Source organism: Montipora foliosa, chromosome 10 (assembly GCF_036669935.1).
Source record: "Montipora foliosa isolate CH-2021 chromosome 10, ASM3666993v2, whole genome shotgun sequence".
NCBI classification, from domain to species: domain Eukaryota; kingdom Metazoa; phylum Cnidaria; class Anthozoa; order Scleractinia; family Acroporidae; genus Montipora; species Montipora foliosa.
In genome coordinates, this window is record NC_090878.1 from 33,485,876 (window position 1) to 33,507,921 (window position 22,046).

General features: G+C 38.4%; 1 protein-coding gene across 1 annotated transcript in view; it reads right to left on the bottom strand.

The window, feature by feature from the left end:
• Positions 1 to 218: 218 nt before the first annotated feature.
• LOC137972823 (uncharacterized) overlaps positions 219 to 22,046 on the bottom strand; it is a 133,283-nt gene continuing 111,455 nt past the window's right edge. Inside the window, exons 20-28 of the mRNA XM_068819527.1 lie at positions 19,944 to 20,278; positions 9,802 to 9,940; positions 7,358 to 7,683; positions 5,513 to 5,651; positions 4,758 to 5,083; positions 4,282 to 4,420; positions 1,942 to 2,267; positions 1,547 to 1,685; positions 219 to 385 (exon numbers count right to left, since the gene is read on the bottom strand). Coding sequence (XP_068675628.1) covers positions 219 to 385; positions 1,547 to 1,685; positions 1,942 to 2,267; positions 4,282 to 4,420; positions 4,758 to 5,083; positions 5,513 to 5,651; positions 7,358 to 7,683; positions 9,802 to 9,940; positions 19,944 to 20,278 — 2,036 coding nt within the window. The remainder of the gene's footprint in view (positions 386 to 1,546; positions 1,686 to 1,941; positions 2,268 to 4,281; positions 4,421 to 4,757; positions 5,084 to 5,512; positions 5,652 to 7,357; positions 7,684 to 9,801; positions 9,941 to 19,943; positions 20,279 to 22,046) is intronic.

Genomic DNA, 22,046 nt, shown 5'->3' on the forward strand with positions numbered 1-22,046 from the left:
TTTTAATTCATACTCGCGTTCCGAAATCCTCGCTTCCTGTCCAAGTGAAAGGATTTATCGATTTTACAAACCAAAGATCAACTACCTTAGACCCAGCAGTGTTGATACGAAAAGGATTCCAACATTTTTAACATGTTTGGAAAATTATGCTTTGCCGTGGTGCAGATCTCCCATTCGTTCATGAATTGTGAGAAAGTGCGTGATAATTATTTACATGCTTACATATTTAAAGTAAAATAATCCATACCTTTTTCAGCGCTTTGAGGCTCTTTCGGTGTAACGTCATTCGTTGGAATAGAAGTCATCTCCGTTTCATTGGATGAGGTGACTGCAACTGTGGTGATCGTTGACCACCGAGGTCGTGCAGTCGTAATGGCAACGGAAGCTATAAAAAGTGAGATATTTGAACACAAGGGTATTATTGCTAAACATTGAGGCACTCTTGGAAAAAAAAAAAGAGTCGTACTCTTATATCATTCTATTTTCGTTCGGATGTTCAAAATGCGAGCGCCAAAAAATCAGGTGGAATTTTGGTTAAATATTTAACTCTTTAAGCCCCCGAGGGGGGTCCCCATTGACGAGTAAGCGGAAATTGACAGTTAAAGGGTAAGACCGAAATCCTTGGTGGAAGACTTTGGAACACTTTCGCATGCAGAGAATAATTTCCACGCCGCACGCATTGCATTGTCATCAACCATGTGTGCCACTTGTGTCTTTGCCAATCCTCATCGAGTCAAACTGACGAGTCAATCTTTTGCGCCTTTAAAACATCAGGGGTAAGATGAATAATTAACGAATGAATGAATGAATGTATATTTGAAGTGCCGGTTATAGGTACTAAGCTGGAAATTTTAAGCAATTATCACTTTTTCTATATAGACGCGTCAAGAACTTAGACGGCTTAAACGGGATTGGAAGCCATGACCCCTGCGATGTCGGTGCAATACTCTATCAACTGAGCTATGAGGCCACACAATTGGGAGCAGGTTAATTTGTTAGGATCATGTGTTCTCGTGTAAAGGACTAAGGAATGAAAGACATTGACCTGATCCCAACTGTGCGGCTTCATAGCTCAGTTAGTAGAGCATTGCACCAGCATCGCGGGACCCATTGGTTCGAAGCAGTCATGAGTGGCTCCCTTTAAAGCTACCAGAAATTTTCAGGCGTTTATAAGAGACATTTGCTTAAATTGCCCACTTAAGTGCGAGGATAACTTCTTCACATCAATATTCTGTTGTCAAATGAAAACAACCGACAGAATTTAAAACGTGAACTACTATTACCATCATAATCTGGCAGACTTTTTTTGCAGGCGAAATCGGCAAAAATCTTGTGTCACCATAAACCAGACTGAGTGGTGACATAATCGATCGCACAAGTTTTTCCCCTGCTCTATTCAAGTTGTCTTCGGTTCACTTTAGTGAAAGTAATTTCATTCAGTTTTCTTTTAGGAAAGATATAACAGAACAGATATCCATCCATTTATTGCAACTAAAACACGCAAAAAAAAAAAAGTGATTTGCACTTTCAAGTCATTGTTTAATACCTGTGCATCCGTAGAGCTCAAGCCTTAGTGATACGTGATTATGCCATTCGACAGGTAAAATTCGGATAAAGCGCGTCAAGACAGGAGGAGTCAAAATGCCGTAAACAACAGTCTCGCTGTCCTTATTTCCATAAAATACCTGAAATTTTAACAAAATTAAGACGCGAAAAATTTCTATTTGCAATCATATAGGAGTAAACTATTACAGGAGAGGTGGCTGTATTCGGAATAAAAGTTAGTTTCCGATAACACTAAGTATCATTCATTGGTCTCCAATCAAAGCAGTCGTTATTTTTGTAGACAAAAAAAGAATGAAGTGCTTGGGGACAACCAGGGGATGCAGTCCTACGTGAGGACCCAAATGACAGTTGTGTAAAGTGCGAAATGATAGTCACCTGTGCAGAACTGTTGGCGGACTTCGTGATGTAACTGTATTGGGCTCCATCGATACTGTACTGTAACCTGTATCTGGATACCCATTGGTCGAATCCATTCTTTCCTTGCGTGGCTACACGCGTTACCATGGTCAAGCTACCAAGATCCACAAGAAGCCATTGGTTAAAATCATTTGTAAGTGCTGACCATCCCCCTTGTTTGTCACCTATCCTCTTTAGGTGTAATCTGGCCTGTCCTGGAGCATTATCTTCATGAAGCTGTGAAGAAGCATTGATCTGAGCACCTGGGATTTCTTTAGTTTCCATGCCAAGCGCTGAAGCGCACCCTACCGTTTAAATGGTAAAAGGTGGAGTCAATTCACATCGCGTGCGATTCTCTTTTCGTCGGATGGCACTGATTATACCACTTCGGTTAATTAGCCTCTTTCCACTCTCACTCGGTCATAAAATCCCGACTCTTAAGACTGCAGTGCAGCATAGAAGAGCTTAAGAAGCTTATGAAGAGCTTTGTGAACAAAGTATGCTAATTTAAAAAAGCAGAGGTTTCTGCCAAGAAAAATTCTTCAGGATTTTTATTTGAGGGTTATATTGCCCAACTATGGCCTTATTTTATGGGGTGCACTGGCTCCGATATTCTAGATTCTTTAGAAAGGCTGCATTGTACACTGGGTAGAATTATTTTCAATTTACCGAAAGAGTGGTTCACTATTCGTTTTTACTATAAATTAGCTATTTTTAAATGCATGCATAAGGCTTATAACGGAAGACTGCCTAGCACCCTAATAAACTGTATGGCGAAGAAACGCGATCTCTCATATTCAATTAGAGCACGCGCCTCACTACTGGAACCACGTTTAAAAACACGTTTTATAAAGGACTCCATCGCATATAGAGGCACTGTCCTGTCGAAAATGCTGTCTTCTAAATACGCTTACTTTGCTGACACAAGTCAATGTAACCTTGCAAACAAGCTCAAAACGTCAGATCTTTTTAAGGCCGCTAAATTTAACGTATTATCAGCCTCGACGCTAGTTTTAAACTTGAAGATTTTGTATATATTTTTTTCTATGTCGCATTGATAACACTCAATAAGCTTTAAGGACGGTGCCTACTATTGTTATTGCGCATACGCTCTGCACATCTCGAGATACTCGTGTTTCCTATCTGTGATGCTTACTAATGCAGGGATTATTTTGTGCAGTTCAAAAGCATCCGGAGAAAGTAGATCTTATGAGGTACTCTTGGTATCCAAAAAGAAAATTGTGGGTAACCATGCATTTTTGAGAGATAATTGGGCTTCAATTTGCGTGGTTACCCCCAATTTTCTTTTTGGATTATCATAGACATTATTCATAAATGGCGGTCACATTTATATTCTTTTGTCCAAGTGCAAATTAGCCTACCAAGCCTCGATACCATACAGTGAATTGAAAAGAATTCTTGCTCTAAAATGAGGCTTGATAGGCTAATTTGCACTTGGACAACAGAATATAAATGTGACTGCCATTTATGAATAAGGTCTATAAACTGGGGCAAAAATATCGTTGAATTAGTAGGTACCGTCCATAAATTGCATTTAATTGTATTGGATATATAAATTAGTTGTAATATATTGTAAAAGTTCATTTTGTTTACATTTCAATATCTAAGTAATGTATTGTGATTGATTTTAAAAGCTCATTTTATTTATCTTTTAATATCTACGTAATGTATTGTACACGACCCCACAAGCTTCCAGCTTTTAAATATATCGTTTATAAATAAAGACAACCTACCTACCAACCTACCTGCCAACCAATGAGGAAGTGCAAATTACCCCACGCGATAAATTCCGAGGTGGAGCCGTTGAATTGTTAACAAAAGCTGGAGTTCAAGTTACGAGATGGCTATTTTATAGTACCCACTAAATTACATTCTCAGCGCACTTTTATCGTTGCCGTACGCACTAAAGAGCGCCAGTTCATGGCTTATCTCATCAAGCCGAACACATTGGGCAGAATTGCGCGACATATCTAAATTTGAAACCTCATGAAAAGGCACAAGAGAATAAAGAAAATGGCATCTGACCTTTATTTGCCAGAGACCTTGAGTTATTTTGCGCTCAGTAAGCACCTCAATCATCTTTTCAAGGGAAAAAAAAGCCGTTATTTACTAATACAAGACAAACTAGCGTTTTTAAGTCTGGACTCGAAGCAAAATAGGTGTAGATGGCTGCAAGCGTAAGAAGAAACGCCAACCATAGCCTCAACTTGGTCTGATTTCGCTTTTGGTTTGGTTGGGGAGATAGTGCGAGTTCTTTTGGGCCTTCGTACGATCAGACTAGTTTAATAAATGCATTACCTGGGCAACCGTACAGCTCCATTCTCATTGATATATGTTCATACCACTTAACAGGCATTAGTCGTATATACCGTGCAGTGACTGGAGGATGAAGTCTGTTGTACACAACTGTATTACTATCTTTGTTTCCATCAAACACCTGACAAAGGAAACACACACGACATAGTTGTGATCACCTTTTTTCATAAAAGAAAAAAAAAAAACGATGTTCCTACCACCCAGATGCCTAGACCAAAATTAATCAAAATTACGGCCACTCGAAAACAAATTCAAGATGGCGGACTGCCGGCAGGGTGGTTGAACAAAACGAGGTAAACTTGTATCGATCTGAAACACCAAAATGATTATATTTTTTCTGCTACTATCTAATTATATCGACTGACAATGACAAGAAACACTGGTCTATTCAGTTAATCGGAGGCATTCAAAGATAGAGGAATCTTTTTACTTCGTAAGATATCATAAAATTAGTATACCTTCGGCGTGGTGGCCTCTGAATCTCGGCAAATCTCAAACTTTGCTCCATCATCACTATATCCTATCTTGTACTTGGCCACCCACTCTTTGCGGCCATTGCTTCCTTGAGTTGCTACACGTGTTACTGTAATGTAATCTAACAGATCTACTTGAAGCCATTGGTCAAGGTCATTTGTCATGGCGGACCAGCACCCGGGAATGTTGCCTTCTGCTTTCAGGTTCAACCTTGCAAGTCGTGCAGGGCTGTTACTATCTCGCACTGTGGATGCGCTGATTTGAGAGGCGGCAATTTCCTCACTTTCCATTCCAAGAGGAGTTACGCAAGCTAAATATAAAAAGAGAAAGAAACGATAAAAAGACCTGTTTTGGTATAAGGATCTTTAGAGAAAATCGTGTCTATGCCATACAGAACGATGTTCGAAAAGTATCCCTTAGCCAAAACTTCAAATGTCATGCTGCACCCATTTTTTTGAAAGATCCACATAATAAGCAACTCTACTTTTTTTCAAGAATAAATCAGTCCGTTTCCGTAAGTAAAAAAATAACCAGTCCGTGACACTAAAAATTATTCGAGGACAAGGGATTGAGCTTTAGAATTATTCCTCTTATTTGATTTTATCGAAATAACTGGATTTGCCCAATTTACTTGTCACGAACAGTTGTGCTTATTCTTTCTTATTCTTAAATGAGCTATCTAAGACAACTCATGCCATCTGTTACACTTGATAATTACCAGACATGATTAGGCAAGTACCTGGGCATCCATACACTTCTACTCTCATTGATATACGATTATGCCACTCCACAGGCAAAAAGCGGACAAAACGGGTATTGATTGATTGGGTTAACTTGTTTAACACAATGGTGTTCCTGTCAACATTGCCATCAAACACCTAAAAAAGTGAAACGCCACTGTGAGCGCAGGACGAAACTGAGCGGTCTGGCTCTAATATGGGTAACAAAAATCTAGCAACAACCGAATCGGCAAGTTCATTGACCACAGTGGATAGCTCAGCCAAAGCTCAAGTTTCTAGCGTGAAACCTTGGTCATAGGTAAGAACGAAGACGTTTATGGGAAGGTCCGATCTTTTTAGTCCCCTTATGGTACCAATTTTAAACTTTCCTGTGTCAAACAAAACAGCAACACAGTGCCTCAGTTTCTTTAAAAACTAACTTCATCAGCTATTGACACGGAATGAATGGACTTTATTTAGTGTCAACTCTTTTAGCGCTGGGAAAATTATTGAGGACATGGTACACAGAAACCATTTTTTTTTTAAACTCAAATGAACCGTTGGTTTTTGAGGAGAGGGGAAAAGCCTCTCGGAACAGAGTAAAGAGCTAACAAACTTACCCCACTTAAGACGGCGCGTCTAGGCATCGAACTCGGGTCACATTTGTGAAAGAAGAGTGCTATCACCACTCTTTTAACCTTGCTCCCCTGGACTAGGTCGAGAAGGTGAATGAGTCACCGTCAACAGTTAAGATTCCACTGATCAACAGATTTGACCCTGGGCATCTTTCAAACATGATTTATGTTAATGAAATATGTTTCTTCCTCTTTACAAACAGGCAAGATATTATTACCGAAAATTTTGTTACATCCACACGGGACCGGACGAAGATTCTTCCGGTTGAAAATTCGTGCATTTAGGGTTTCCGTTCACACGGATTCCCATAGGGGAATAGGGTTTCCATAGGGTTTCCGTTCATACGGATTCTCATACAGATCCTATTTTTCGAGATCTCGAAGTTTTAAAATTCAGTAATGTTGTTTTGTTTCATTTAGGCAAGTTTATGTTTTTCTTCTCTAAAGGTTTACTTCCGAATTCATTTAATGACATGTTTACACTGGCTAATTATATTCATCCTTATAACACTAGAAACTCATCCAATTCCAATTTTTATATTCTATTAGTTTGAACTAATATACGAAAATTTTCAATCCGCTTCCAAGGCCCTAAATTTTTCAATTCTCTTGATAGTCAAATTAAGTCATCTGGATCTACCGTTCAGTTCTGCAAAAACCTTAAAAGATTTCTTCTTTATCGTTAGTAGCATCAAATTCTTCGAAGTATTTACGCTTTTGTATTTTTGTGGATAAATGTGTGTGTGCACTCTTTCGTCTTTTTAATAATATATTGTATTACGTCCCAGTGCTATCTTAAACTTAATTTCTTAGTCTAATTTGAGAAAGCCCATAGCTCCATAAGCTCTTATAGTTTCTTTATGGGCTTCCTCGCCTTTTTTACAATTTTTTGTATTTTCTTTATTAAATCGGTACATTATATGTAATCATGGCAAATAAAAACCTTGAAACCTTGAAACCTTGGAACTACGCTACTTGAAAGCTACGAAAATTTAGACCCTCGCAAAATTTATTTCCTTTTGTGGCACCATGCAGGCAACTGATGCAGGAAACTTTAATTTTTTGCGATTATCTGACCTCGAAAAAGTTTAAGTAACCTTCGTTTTCAATAGAATGCCAAGCATCAATTTTTGTGATGTGAAATAGTGCTACCGTTTATTTCGGTGAAACTAAATTCGCAGAAGAGAAGTTGATTACACTCGCTCTGGAAAAAAACGCCTGAAGGATTACCTTTGCTACGCTACTTTTTCTTCTTTTGCAGAACTTGAATTTGATTCCAGAAAGGCTGTACTGCAACCGATACTTGCTAACCCATTGGTCGTCTTCATTGCTTCCTTGAGTGGCAACACGTGTCACTGTGCTATCGCTACCAAGATCCACTTGCAGCCATTGGTGAAAGTCACTGCTAAGAGCTGACCAGCATCCGCCGATGTTTCCCTTAGCTTTCATACGAAGTCTTCCATGCTGAGGAGAGTGATTCTCATTCCACTGAGATGAGGCACTTAACTGGACATCGAAAATATCATTGTCCTCCAAACCAAGAGGCTCAGTGCACCCTACGTTTGTGCAAAAGGGACATGAGAGAAGCCATACAATAGACCATATTCGTGTTCTCAGTATTGGACTGGAAGTGCCAAAAACGTTGAGATACTTTGCCCTTTTAAGGAATCTCGAAAAAATCCCTCCCTCCCAAATCTTTCCATGTAACCCATCCCCCCTCACAATGTTGTTTTCTTATCACCAACACTTCCTTTATCCGTTACCAACATTGAAGGGGGGGGGGGGGGGTGCCGGAGGGAGACGGGGAGGTGCAAGTGGAAAATGTAACGTTAAGGTGTTTTTTTTTCTTATTGCGGTCTTTCCAATTCAGTGTCTCAAGCACTTTTGTTGCTTCTTATAGCTTGCAATGGAGGCTAATGAAGGGGAATCTTTTCAAATGCAAATACCTTTTAACATTAGCCTCCATTGCAAACTAATTCTAGTCCAATACTAAGAATACGAATATGGTCAATTGGTTCATCATTCAAAATATATCAATAGAGCATTGTTAGAGCCAATGCTGCGATTAACGACTAAACCGGAAAATAAACCTAGCTTCTATATTTGTCAAACACAGGAGCTATTCTATTGTAGGAAACAGACAACTTTTTTAAAGACATGTTTCGGCATGCTTATGCCATCCTCATTTTAATGAGTTCACACTTAGGAACTCATTAAACTGATGATGGCATAAGCATGCCGAAACATGTCTTTTAATAAAGTTGTCTGTTTCCTACAGTATTTATCATACTTGCTACTATTGCGACCTTATGGAGCTATTCTATTCCCTTTAAACCTTTGGGGCCTTCATCAGATCATAGCCGTTTGACGCTTTAGACTTTAGACCGGATAAAATGGCCAATTTTAGCCACTGGGCACATGTTTTTCAACTACTCGATTTCGTAACTTGATCTTATCTCCGTTGTCTTTTGTAGCTTTTTGTAAGCGTGCGTCCGAACGTCGACCTCACCGTGCCTGTTTACAGTGTCGATGGGACTCAAATCTGGAGTTGGATACATCGATTAGACTTTTCGGAATGATAGCTGATAACAGACTTGCCTGGACATCATTTGTATCGGAGCTAAAAAAAGCTTTGCCAATAAACTTGACTTGCTAAAACGTTCCAGGTTCTTACCTCGAAATGTTCTGAAAGATTTCGATTGCAAAACGGTCCTGTCCTCTTTAAGTATGCCCTTGTTTAGCGGGGTTCGTGCACTAGGTAGCTCGGATTTTTTTACAGGTAAGAGAGTGGTTGCACTCTAGAGCAGCAAGAATTATCTTCAATTTAAGAAAAGATATGCCTTAGTGTAAGGTATTAGAATTTGACCACTGGATAACTATCGATCTACATTATAAGATAGAGATCGCAAAGCTTTTCCAGAATGGAAACAACGGTTAACTATCGGAGTTACTTACCAAGAGTATTCGTATACAGGGGAGCGGAAACTGTAAGTTTTAAGGATCTTTTGACCTTATGATATGATAAGATAATTTTGCCGGAGTTTCAATAGTACGTTTTACCTACTTTTATAGGATAACTTTATGGTGTTTTTAATTTTAATATTTAATTTAAATATACAGTATTAATATTTTGTTGGTTATTTTATGCACGACCCCACAAGTTACCAGCTTTGAAAACTATCGTGTTAAATAAACTATCGTGTTAAAGGAAAGGTACTTCTTCTTCTTCTTCTTCTTCTTCTTCTTCTTCTTCTTCTTCTTCTTCTTCTTCTCATCATCATCATCATCATCATCATCATCATCGTTATTATTATTATCATTATTATTATTATTATTATTATTATTATTATTATTATTATTATTATTATTATTATTGTTATTGTTATTATTATTACAGCTGCTTATTCAACACCGCCATATATTGGCCAACGATGTTATGGGGTTTGGCCGCGGCCTGACGTCCATCTCTATTAAACTTCCCACTTGGGGGTTCGAGTGTTGGGAAAGGAAACGTTTACTTGTTGGTAAACTTGATATTCTACCCCACATTGCACTTAAAAAATAAAAATTAAAAAAAATTAAAACAAAATTAAAACAAAATGGCGGTGCTTCTATAGAAGAATACCGTCCCTACAAATAACTGGAGCAGAGGCCTGCAAACAGTCAAGTGGTACCTGCACAGCCGTACAGTTCCATCCTCATTGATATATGTTTATTCCATGCAGTTGGCCGCAGCGTGATGTAGCGTGCTTTGATTGAAGGGTTTATTCTGTTGTGAACAATTGAGTCTCGATCTGTATTTCCTGAGAAGACCTAAAAAAGACATAAAAATGGAAAAGGGGTTGTGTCACGGCAGTACAGTTAAGTTTTTGTAATTTCATCAATCACTCATCCCTGCTGGCTATACAACTTGACGTTAACCCAGAAATTACTTTTGAACACCACGAATCAAAGCTTCGTGACAAAAATATCTTTGCCGAGCATAGACACTGTATGTTACAAACCACAGAGATGAACTTTGAAAAACTGTTAAGATTGAACCGTTTTCAAAATAAAATTTAACAAAAACCTTAGTTGCAATCCATTCAACCTTGCTCATCCCTGCCTCCTTTTGTATGTGCTGTTTTATGTAAAGTTTTCTTTAGCATTGTAAGGGAGCAAAAGCGAGCACGCAGACTAATCTTGACGTCGGTGGTCAGCGGCACTTTCTTAAAGCGTTCAGCGCTAGAGCCGGCTCGAAGCAAAATGTGTGGACATTCTTGCCATTCCTTTGTTGTTACAACTAGAATGAATGGTATGTGAGCAAACGGCGGAGCAAAGGCCCTGGTGTTGAATTCAAGGTTCGTGGCATGGGTCATGTGAATTTTCACGTGAATTAGCAAATGCCACGTCCAGCGTTTACTCGTACAAGCAACGACGAAAGGAGAGGGCAGGAGAGGCTGAACTGCGTTTACTTGTACAAAAAACAACAAACGGAGAGGCCAGGAGAGGCTGAATTGCGTTTCCTCGTACAAGCAACGACGAACGGGGCTCGAAGCCAAGAGAGGCTGAACTGCGAATTTTCGGTAAGATATAAGTGATTTGCAAAGTTAATGATCCACAAAATTAAACGCTTTTTCCAGTTCTCTCAAGTAAACTTATTTTCTCAAGGGGAGTAGTGCGTACCATGTTTTCTGAAAGCTTCCATAAGCTTCAATTTAAACTCAACCCAGTTTGGTTGCATCAAAAAGTCGACCCAGCAACGTCTCACTGCAAATGAAAACTACACGGTACCCAAATGAATTAGAAGTATCACGGTTGCTATCAGAGTCTCGCTTGAGCATCACGAGCAGAATTATTTGCATTTCTTCTAAAAAATGAGCGAGCTGGGAAATTGTGTAAGAAAGTTTTCTTCGTTGCAACGTCTCAATGGAAGAATGAATTATGATGATGAAAAATTAGTGCAGACAAATCTCAATCATGAAAATAATCCATATAGTCGCTTAACAGAAAGACTATCTTTAAAAGGGCTACAACCCTGGCTGTGGTGATTGCTTTTTTTGAGCCATTTCTCACAAGTATCACGGAACTCCTGTATTTCACACTGTAGTAAGAGAGGCTGGAGTTATTTATTGAAATCTAAGAACCCACATACACAAAATAGCAAAACAAAACCAACAGCAAATACCTTGCATGCCCAAAACAGCAATGCAGTAGCATTTGCAAACAATTCACTTGCCAAAAACAGTGATACAGAAGTGTCTGATAACAGTTCACATGAATCAAACAATACAATATGTACTGCGAAAACTAGCATAGCAACTGCAAACAAATCATATGTCAAAAGCAACAATACAACAGCAACTACAAATAAATCACAGGCCAAAAAAAGTGGTACAACCGGAACTGCAAAGGAGGCACATGCCCAAAATAAACATAAAGTCCTGGAGAAAAATGATTACTTTGCTAGCTTTCACACGCAAGGTGATAGAGATATTCACAAACAAAAGTGGGCTAGGACTAACATGAACAATTTCCATAAGGCAAATGAATATTAGATTTGTAAATAGTAAGTTGAACAAACTTCCCACTTATCAGTGTTCAAGGTGCTCTGGATAGAAAGATCTTCCAAAAAAAATTTCCAAAGAAAATGATATGGTACCTTCTACAGTGCCCAATGCACGTTCTGGTTTAACTCAAGTTTAAGAAATGTTAATTGTCCGGGCACTTCCAATAATGCATATATATTTAAAACAAGGTGGCCAAAGGGGATATTCAGTGTGTTAATTTGCCCCAGAATGTTGGTGAACTAGCTAAATCTCGAGATATCCAAAAGATCTTTCTGTGATTGTGGTTAAGATAAAAGGAAAAGAAAACTCATTCAAAACTCTAAATGTAAGGAGGCAAGTTGTAGCAGATGCACTTTTCTGGCTGCTGAAACACAATCGCCATTATTCGGATGTCGAATTAAATCAAGATGCATTAAATTCTTTACCTAACAATTCTGCACCAGGTGACCTTCTTTCAGTTGAAACACAAGACACTGCTAATTTAAATGATGACTTATAATACATTCCAGATAGAGGCCCCTCAACACTTGATGAGGAAGATGTTGTCTTTAATAGAAATATTGATACGTCTAGTGTACTTCCTATGCCAAATGTAGAACAGCAAGAAATTGAATTCATTCAACTACAATTTCAGGGACAAATTAATTGGCCCTCTGTAGAAAACAGTCCTTTAAATGAATACACTACTTTCCGACATTATTCCCTGATGGAAATGGTGATACAACTAATCCATCTTTACACAAACTTGTAACTTTAAGCAAAAAATAATAATAATAAGCATTTGTGCAAATTTGCAGAGAAGAAAAATGGCTTTTAGCATTATCGTTTCGCGCAGCATCCAATATTTTCTTATTGGGCTTTAAACATGATTCAAAGAGCACTGAATTTTTGCAACAAAGTGACATATTCTTAAAACAGAATCCTGGAGAACAACATCTAACTATAGATGAACTGCGAGAAATGGTTGTAAACAACAGCGCAAATGTATTCATGGCCACGCTTTCACGTTACATCAGTAACATATCTGGATCAAATGCTTACTGGCACAAAATAAAAGAAGACACTTGAAGGCGATTATACAACACGTTGTGTAACGTTCTTAGCTCCAAACCGTGAAGAGAAACTGATAAATCACTTCAATCAAGCCCTTACGAGGTTTATTTCAACAACACGATCTCAAGTGCGTGATTTTGCTAGTCACGTGACCTAAGTACAATAGCACAGGGACACCATTACACGTTGGACCTCCAACATTCTTTTTCACATTTTTATCAGCTGATATGCACTGGCCAGAGCTGCATGCTCTTCTAGTAGGAAATGATGGACAGATGGTAACATCTATCTCTTCTGACATCAGAAGACAGTATGTAATTAACAATCCACACATTGTTGATTGGTTCTTCACACAACGCTTACAAAATTTTATAAAACACTGTTTATAGGATTCACTTGATGCTGAATGGCACTGGTATAGATTTCAGTAGCAGTCTAGAGGTACCATTCGTTGCCATGGTGTAGCAAAATTAAAGAATGACCCAGGGCTATGCAGACTGAATGAAATCGCTCTTAAAGGGCATTTAGAAAAAAATGTCAAAAGATGGAGACATTGCTATAATGAAAGATGGAGAAGCAGCTGAAGCTACAATCTGCAAGTAGGTTGATTAGCTACTGTCTACGTATGATCCAAATAGTCCAAAAGAAAATAATTGCATTAAACCTGTAATTCACCCGTGTCAAAAAAAAAAAAAAAAATGTAGATGCTAACATGACTGATACTGATTATGAAGATTTACTCAATACTATTCAAAGACATACTCGTTGCGTTCTGCATATTGTTTGAAAAGAAAAGCAAATGACAATGAAGCAAGATGCAGATTTAACTTCCCAATAGATCATTGTGATAAAACAACATTGCAGTTTGAACCTATTCACACAAAAGACAAAACAGAGAAATACAAAATCCAAATTGCTACTGAAAGAAATGATACGAGAATTAATGACCAACATCGCCTTCACACAAACGACAAAACAGAGAAATACAAAATCCAAATTGCTACTGAAATAAATGATACGAGAATTAATAACCAACGTCGCCTTCAGTTGCAGGGCTGCAGAGCAAACTGTGATATTCAAGTAGTTACAGATTACCATGCCTGTGTAGAGTACCTGGCTAAATATGCTGCAAAAAGTGAGACCAGATCACATATTCTCAAACAATTTTTTGGACAATATAGTAAACGAGATGCTTCCGTGAAGCATACACTGGCTTGCCTGTGGTACGTGCTACAGAAAATCAGAAGGCACTGAATTGTGTGGTATTGAAATACAGCATTCCAGTCTCTGAAGAATAACAAATAAAAGAGAAGCGAGAAACATTGGCTTCTGGGCTGACATGTTGATAATTTTCAAGTTCCCTTACAAGTTCCTTGCACCACAAGTGTGCCCTCTGAGCATCTGACAGCTTTGTAATACTAAACTTCACTGACGTCAAGCCCTGTTGAGCGGGGTTAGTGTTAGGATGGGAGACCAAAACAATGAACCCGTCACGAAAAACAGAAGCATCTGACTGAAAATACTATTAACGCTAACAAATGCGAACTCAGCAAGGGACAGATTTTGTTAGCTTGCTTTATGCAAAACAAATATTGATGAAAAAGCAAATAACTATTGATACAAAGTTTTCAGAAAGAGCAGAAGGAAGTTTCCGGGACGGTCGATCGAGAATGAAATATTTACGACATGAAAACAACATTAATTTTGAACCTTGAATATAGAATATAAAAGTTACGATCAGCGACAAACATTTTGGGAGATTTTTGCTATGTTCAAGTAAATTGCAAAATCGAAAAGTGACATGGCCGGAATTCAGCGGGCGCCGTGATTACGTTACCGCGGCATGTTTACTCGTCAAACAGTGAAGCATCTGTGTCAAATGATGGCAAGATACCGGGTTTTTAAAAAGTTTCTTTTTCTGTCAAGTGTTATAAAGTTTGACAATGAAATGAGCGAAGTCAAAACAAAGATCACAATCGCCCAACTCTTGTTTATGCAAAGTCAAAATTTACTCTCCAAGACGCGTACGACGTTATTATCACCAGGTAATTCCATCATTTTGGAAATAGCAGCTACTTTATTATTCATCTGCGTCACAAGTTTTCACTGATTTTGGGGCTCATTTTGTTGAAACTCGAGCACGCTTTCAACAGGCCTGTGAACCCTTCCCGCTTACAGAGCAAAACTAAAAAACTTCTCGCATATCACATTTCAACCTTAAGCTCGAAAATTCAATACACAACATGATATTATAATTCACAAAGGCAGAAAATACCACAGAATCCTTTTCCAGCGAAAGTTTTATTGAAACAAACAACATATTTGCTCTTAGAGGCGAAAACCTCTTCCTATTTCATTGCGTGCGTGAAGACAACAAACTCAATTGTGTCAAATTACCTTGTACTTCAGGTAAATACTGCTCACTTTGATTTCGTCTCGACGGGCGATAGATTGTTGTCGAAGTCCAGTACTCGTCGCTTTTGAGATTCATGCCTAGTTTATCCAACTGACTTTCCATTATTGAGCTCCATAAGGGTATATTTTGTTTAAGGATCCACTAAAACGCCATTCGCGTTGCATGACTTTCGACGCCATTGCAGGCTAAGTTAATGATTCTACTGTGTCCACCAGAGAAATCTACGCAGTTCCACTACCCTCTCGATCCTACGAAAATACGCGCAGAAGGCTCTATCCACAAAGACACCACTTACCAGGGGAGTGACAGGCAAGACTTTTACCGACACGGAAAAAAAAAATAAAAAAAATAAAAAAAATAAAAAAAAAAAACAAACAAACTAAACGCAGACCTCGACTGGGTTTGCCCATAGGCAACCCAGTAAAAAAATTCCGAAGATAATACTGATGCCTCCAGAATTGTTAAGAGAACTGTAATGAAAACACTTGGTCAAATGGATTTTTCTGCCCAGGAAACAATGCATCATTTGTTATTTTTAAAATTTGTCAGCTGTTCATTCAAAGTAACTCGTGTAAGCTTAAATGGCTCTAGGCGACTTAATCTGAATCGAAGATTGTCTGATAATGACATTGTGACTAATGCCTCTTGTCTTGATGTATATGCTAGACGACAACAATATCAAGCATCTGCAAAACAGGATTTAATAGCCTTAAATGTTCTTGAGTTTGCAACAAACTATACATTTTCAAATGGAAAACTCATAAATCAGCCAGACAATATAATACAAAGACTTTTCTCCACATACTCTTCAAATCCTGAAGGTCCAAAGTATGGACTCTACTGTAAATATCAGCTGATCAGACACAAGCCATGGAGTGTAAGTCAAGATTCAGTATGGGGCAACAAAGAAGAGTCTGATGAAACTTTGATAATTGAGTGGAAAGCCTTTTTGCAAACTCCATATGCACAATTCCATGTTCCTGATTGGCATGATAAACTTCGAGAAATTGAATTTTACTTAGAGCAAAGTCACTCTGAAGATATAAATCAACACCAAGAAAGAGAAGAGTGGATGATTTGAGCAGACTTTTCACATCACAACTTAAATGACAATGAAGGACTAACAAATGATCACAATTGGCACATTCACACAATTCCATATACTCCTCAACAGATTTTAGAAATGCCCCGTTAGATAACAAGCAAGAAACAAACATTCGGAAGACAAGTCCAAAATCACAACATAGACATTTCTACTTTCAGCGCAATGCAATCACAGGCATTCCATCTAGTGCAAGAGCATTTTCAAAATCCTCATCTTCAAGCTCCTTTACATTTGATAATAACTGTTGAAGCAGGGACAGGTAAGTCTTATCTCATAAATGCATTGCGTAACTTTCTTGGTCAATCTTGCATTGTAACTGCTACCACGGGAAAAGCCTCATTCAACATAAATGCAATATTAATTCACTGTCTTCTAAATTTGCCTGTTGGTTCAAGAGGCAACAGTGACCTTAAAGGACAATCTCTTTCAAGACTTCAAATCAATGAGTTCGCCCCTCGGTCCACTCATTGCAAATGCATTCATGAGCTCAATTGAAGCGAAATTGAGAGCAGACGGAAATATTCCCGACTTCTACAAACGCTTCATAGACGACACATTCACCATCGTTTCTGGCATAGCCGCGGCCGAGACCTTTGTCTTCAAACTTCCCTAGTGTCATACTCAACTGAGAATCGTAGTATTTTAAATTGTGAGGTAATTACTTGCTCAAGATGTGGCACGTCCCAGAGATTTGCATCTACACAATCAGGGATCACAGAGCGATCGTGTGCAGAGATAGATGGGAAAGATACATGGTTCACAGCGTTCAACGATGTCATGCACAAATTGCTTCTCAAGGTCAATTTGACCATGCAAGCAAAATCTCATGAAATCACGGAGCTCTTCTTGGTCTAGAGAATATCTCTCTGTGCTATGATGCCAACTCAAATTTTATCAAAGACATTATCAATTATCACAAAAAACGTGCAAAACAAAAGTGTAATGGTTATTTATACCTAGAGCAATATTTTAAGAGGGCAATACAAAATTCAACATAAACAAACAGAGTGACTTTACTCAACCCATCAAGTTACTAGTCTAGTTTTTGACAGTTACTGTTTCGTTATTGTTGGCCTTGCACTCTCAGGCCCCTTTAATTTAAATTATAAGATAACTACTTGCCCAAGTTTTGCTAAATCCCGGAGATTTGCATCTGCATAATTAGGGATTACAGCACAATTGTGTGCAAAGATAGATGGGAAAGATATATGGTTCACAGCCTTCAACAACACGCAAAAATTCGTTCTCAAGGTCAATTCAATCATGCAAGCAAAATTTCATGAAATCACGAAAGCTCTTCTTGGTATACAAAATATTTCTCTTCAATATGATACGAAGTCACATTTCATAAAATACATTATCAATTACATGTAGCACAATAAACGACAGAAGTGTTGTGTTGATTTATACCTAAAGCAATATTTTTATAGGGCAATACAAAATCCAACAGGAATAAAAAATGTCAGTTTACTTAACCCATCAAGTATTAGTTAGTTTTTGACAGTTACTGTTTCATCTTTGTTGACTTTGTACTTGTAAACATGTTCCTGTTATTAACTGTTCTTAATGTGCCCCTGTGATAAAAAAAAAACCACTTCCTTTTTTCCTTCAGATTTTGAAAGTGTGTTTGCTTAACACCTGACTGGCAAAATTTTGAGCTTTGATTTTTATCCAAAGGCCGTTTACTTTGAGTGTAATTTTTGGATTTCACGTTCCGCCATTACTCACGTTCAAAACTGACCGATTGGACCTCAGACGGTTGGATCCAGGGAAACGTGACGTCAGAGGCTCACTAGCTTAAAATTTCAGCGTGTGAGGGAGCTTATTATTTATGCAAAGCGTGAGTTTAAAAGTCTGAAAGCCCAAAACCCCCGTGCTGCATATTAATTCTGCGGCGTACACACGTATTGCATTCTTAAACTAGTGAGCCTTTGACGTCATTTTCTCCTCGATCCAGCTCTCTCAAGAACATAATGTTAGTAATGGCGGACCATTAAATAGGAAAATTACAGTTAAAATAAAGAGGTGTCTTTTTGAAATCAAGGCTTAAAACGTGGGTCACTTAGTGTTTTGTTAACATAGTTTTGAAATCCAAAGAAAAATATGAATAGATTTTTTGGTCGCAGGGGCACTTTAAACACTTGTTACTGTTTTGACTTATCTAAGTAATTGCATTTATTTTCAATAAAATTTTCATTCCATTTAAAGAGCGTCTTCTTTGCGTCCACTCCATTTAGGCGTTCAGTTAAGTTTTGGTTCTTGTCCTCCCTCCAAGAGTTTTCCGTCGGTCTTACCATCTCCCTCTAAGACCTACTTTTCCAAATTCCTATTCCGTTAGCCACTTGACGAAGAACTACTTTCTGGATTTTCTACCTCTAGAATACAAAAATAATTATTTCTCTATTTCAATTTCGACTTGGTTTCCTCTGTTGACACTAGCCCTAACAACAACTATAATAATAATAATAATAATAATAATAATAATAATAATAATAATAATAATAAATAAATGAACAGCACGAGTCCACAGCCCCGCGCTTTCCCCCGCTTCTCCCACGCTGTCCTCAATGTCTGTTCCATCACACAACAGACGACCGCCCGCACTTCCTAACTATTGGTTACTGCTAAAAACACCCTTTCTTTCGTCTTTAGTTGCTTACATCCCAAAAACTAACTCGGTGACCCCCATTTTTTATTTCTGAAAGGAAATCACAAGGGCATGATGAAACTTTCTGCAAAGTTTTAAAAAATTCTATGTGGTGGATTCCGAGCCACCTTAATTTTGTGAGAAAGGGAGGTCAACGAGTTCGTTTTTGAGACATGAGCAACTAAATCTAGAATATAGGCTGTTTTTGCTGGGCTTTCCCGTTGCCAAGGTAACGTATTACATCATAATAATGATCACATCTTGTTTGGAAATAATCGGTGTTTCACATGGTACCATAACATTGTTGTTACGTGATAGAGTGTTGTAGCGTTACTCGATCTACACAGAGAGTCTTCTAAGTGTTGAAACCGTTTTCGAGACTCCTTAAGTGCCATTTGGCATAAATTCTGAGTGCGTTTGTTGCGAATTTCCAATTAAATATCGTTAAACAAGTAATGCCAATAACATTTGGGCAATATCTCTTTTAATCACTTCTAAAAAATTCAATTATAACTAAATGAGAAGAAGCACTACGAGTGCTATTATATCTATGTTGCTCAGATACTCGAATTATGGTGAGAGTGGGAAACGTATTACCGCCCAAGTAATCATAAAAAAGCGGACAAGTATTAAGTTTGACAATATCAGGGAATTCCAGAAAATTTAAGGATGCATAATGAAGAGTTATGGGTTCCATTAAAGGAATATCATCAATGATACGAACGGCCTTATTTTGTAGTTTAACTACAGCAGAAAGAGGGTGCCATCATTATTACCACAAAAAACACACATCAATGAATGAGATACGAATAGATAAGAGAATAATGCATATGAATGAGAGATGGCTTACTTTAAAAAAAATGATTTGGCTTAATTATAGTCTGGAGATTTTTTGCTAATTTTGCTGCAAACGTTTGTGCCAGCTAAAGAGGCTGCCGACAATGTATACAGCAAGATACAAAATTGTAGCCGCGCTAGCCTAGCTGTGACCAACGCATATTTGAATAAATCCGAAAGCCGAGTCTAAAAGATGAAAATATCCTCACCTTTGGTGAGGTCCGACCTGGCTCTTTGTAAAAGTGGAAGACAATTCCATCATTGCTGTACTGTAACCTGTATGCTGTAACATACTGATCATAAGGATCAAGTCCATGTCTGCCTTGGGTCGCTAGTCCAGTCACTGTGGTATAGCTTCCGAGATCAATACGCAGCCATTGGTTTAAGTCGTTTGTTCGAGATGACCAGCTTCCTACTTTTCTATTACTTCTCTTAAACTGCAGTCTTCCTTGTCTAGGGGCATGATCGCTATCCCACTGTGAAGAGCCGGTTATCTGCGAATCGGTGATTGCTCCACTTTCCATACCCAGTGGCGCAACGCAACCTACATTTAACCGGTAAAAAGAAATCAAAACTTCAAGCGTACAATCAACTTGAAATTATCAAGGGGAAACGGCAATAATATACTACAAACCTTAAATAGAACTCTAAGAATCTCTTCTCTTACGTTCGCCCAAAAAGTGCGCTTTATGTTCACTCCTGAACCAAGCCTTTCGAATGCTAATGTTTGTGGAAGTGGTCAGATGATCAACTTTTTCAAGCAGAGTAGATTATGTAAAGACCATTTTATTTTAATGAACCAAGTACATGTTTCTTTCATAAATAGTCTTTAAGGTGGCCAGACACGAGGGGTTATGCTGCAGGGGCATGTTGCAGGGACAAAATTACAACATTTGCACACACATGAAAAGGTTGCGGGTAAATGTTTCAAGGATATGTTGCAGCGACTTGTCCAATGAAGTTCAAGAACTTGAACTTCATGGGACACGTCGCGGGGACGAATTAACCCTTAAATTGGTGTTGCACAATTGTAAAATTATCAGTTCACACGGGCAAGGGGACTGCAACATATCTCTGAAACATGTAACCGCAACATTTTCATGTTTCTGCACATGTTGTGATTTTGTCCCCGCTACACGTCCCTGCTACATGTCGCTTCAGTGTGCACTGATCAAGATTTTTTGGCGCTGCAACATGTCGCTGCAACATGACCCCTCGTGTCTGCCCACCTTTATCGAATAGACCTAAGTGGCTAACTCAATGTTGTATCCAATTCAAACCTCCCGGGATTAAGATTCTTTGTGCGTTGTATTTGCATAATAATGTAGCATTCATAGCGGAGCTCAGGCGTGCGAACCATGGGTAACAGGGGAGGCGCGCGCAGAGCACCATAATTAAGAAAATATGGTAACACATCGATGCGAGAAAATTTGATTTTGGTCACCGTACGACCGTACGTCCGTCCACCTCTCCATGCATGCCAATGTGACCAGTATAACGTAACCATATCACGGGCTCAAGTTTAGAGCTCATCCAGGAAATCCAGGATGCAATACTCCAGTTGACACTCTAGCTAGTTTCTTGTTTATAAACATTGACGTAGCATTTCTTTTGATATTGAAAGGTGCCAACCACGGAACAAAAGAAGTCATTGTTTCAACAGCCAGTTAGGTCCTGGTTGGCATATTAATAATAATGGGTGACGTTATGAGAACATCGCCATATATTAGAAAAGAATATTACCCAAACATTATTCCATGTGTTTGTTAACCTATACACGCTGTCAAGTGGCGCTAAGCGTCTTTTCAATGTTTTGCCAAAAAAAATGAACACATTTTGGCATTTGCCAAACCCACTCTCTGCGTGTTATCGTTATTTCCTGTGTTGATGACATAACTACCGGAAAGCCATGCCCTGGGAACGAAGCAGCCTATAATTGGTCTTGTTGCTTGACAATGGTTATATACCTTATTCATAAATGGTGGTCAATTTAAATTGAATTGAAAAGAATTCTTGCCCTAAAACGAGGATTGGTGGGCTAATTTGCATTTGGACAAAAGAATAATAAATTGACCGCTATGTATGAATAAGGTCGATAACTGAAATGAATACTCCGAAATGAGGTGAGACACCTCGTGACTCCTTACGTGGTAATACCTGACAACCCCAGTGTTAACCCACCTTGACAGATAAACAACACTCGGCAGAAAAGACTGCTGGGTTAGAAACTGATTAGGGTGCTTAGTGATTAGTGCTTGGTTTCTATTTTCTAAGTGTTAGAATGATTAGTGATTAGAGTTTAGCGCTGGCAC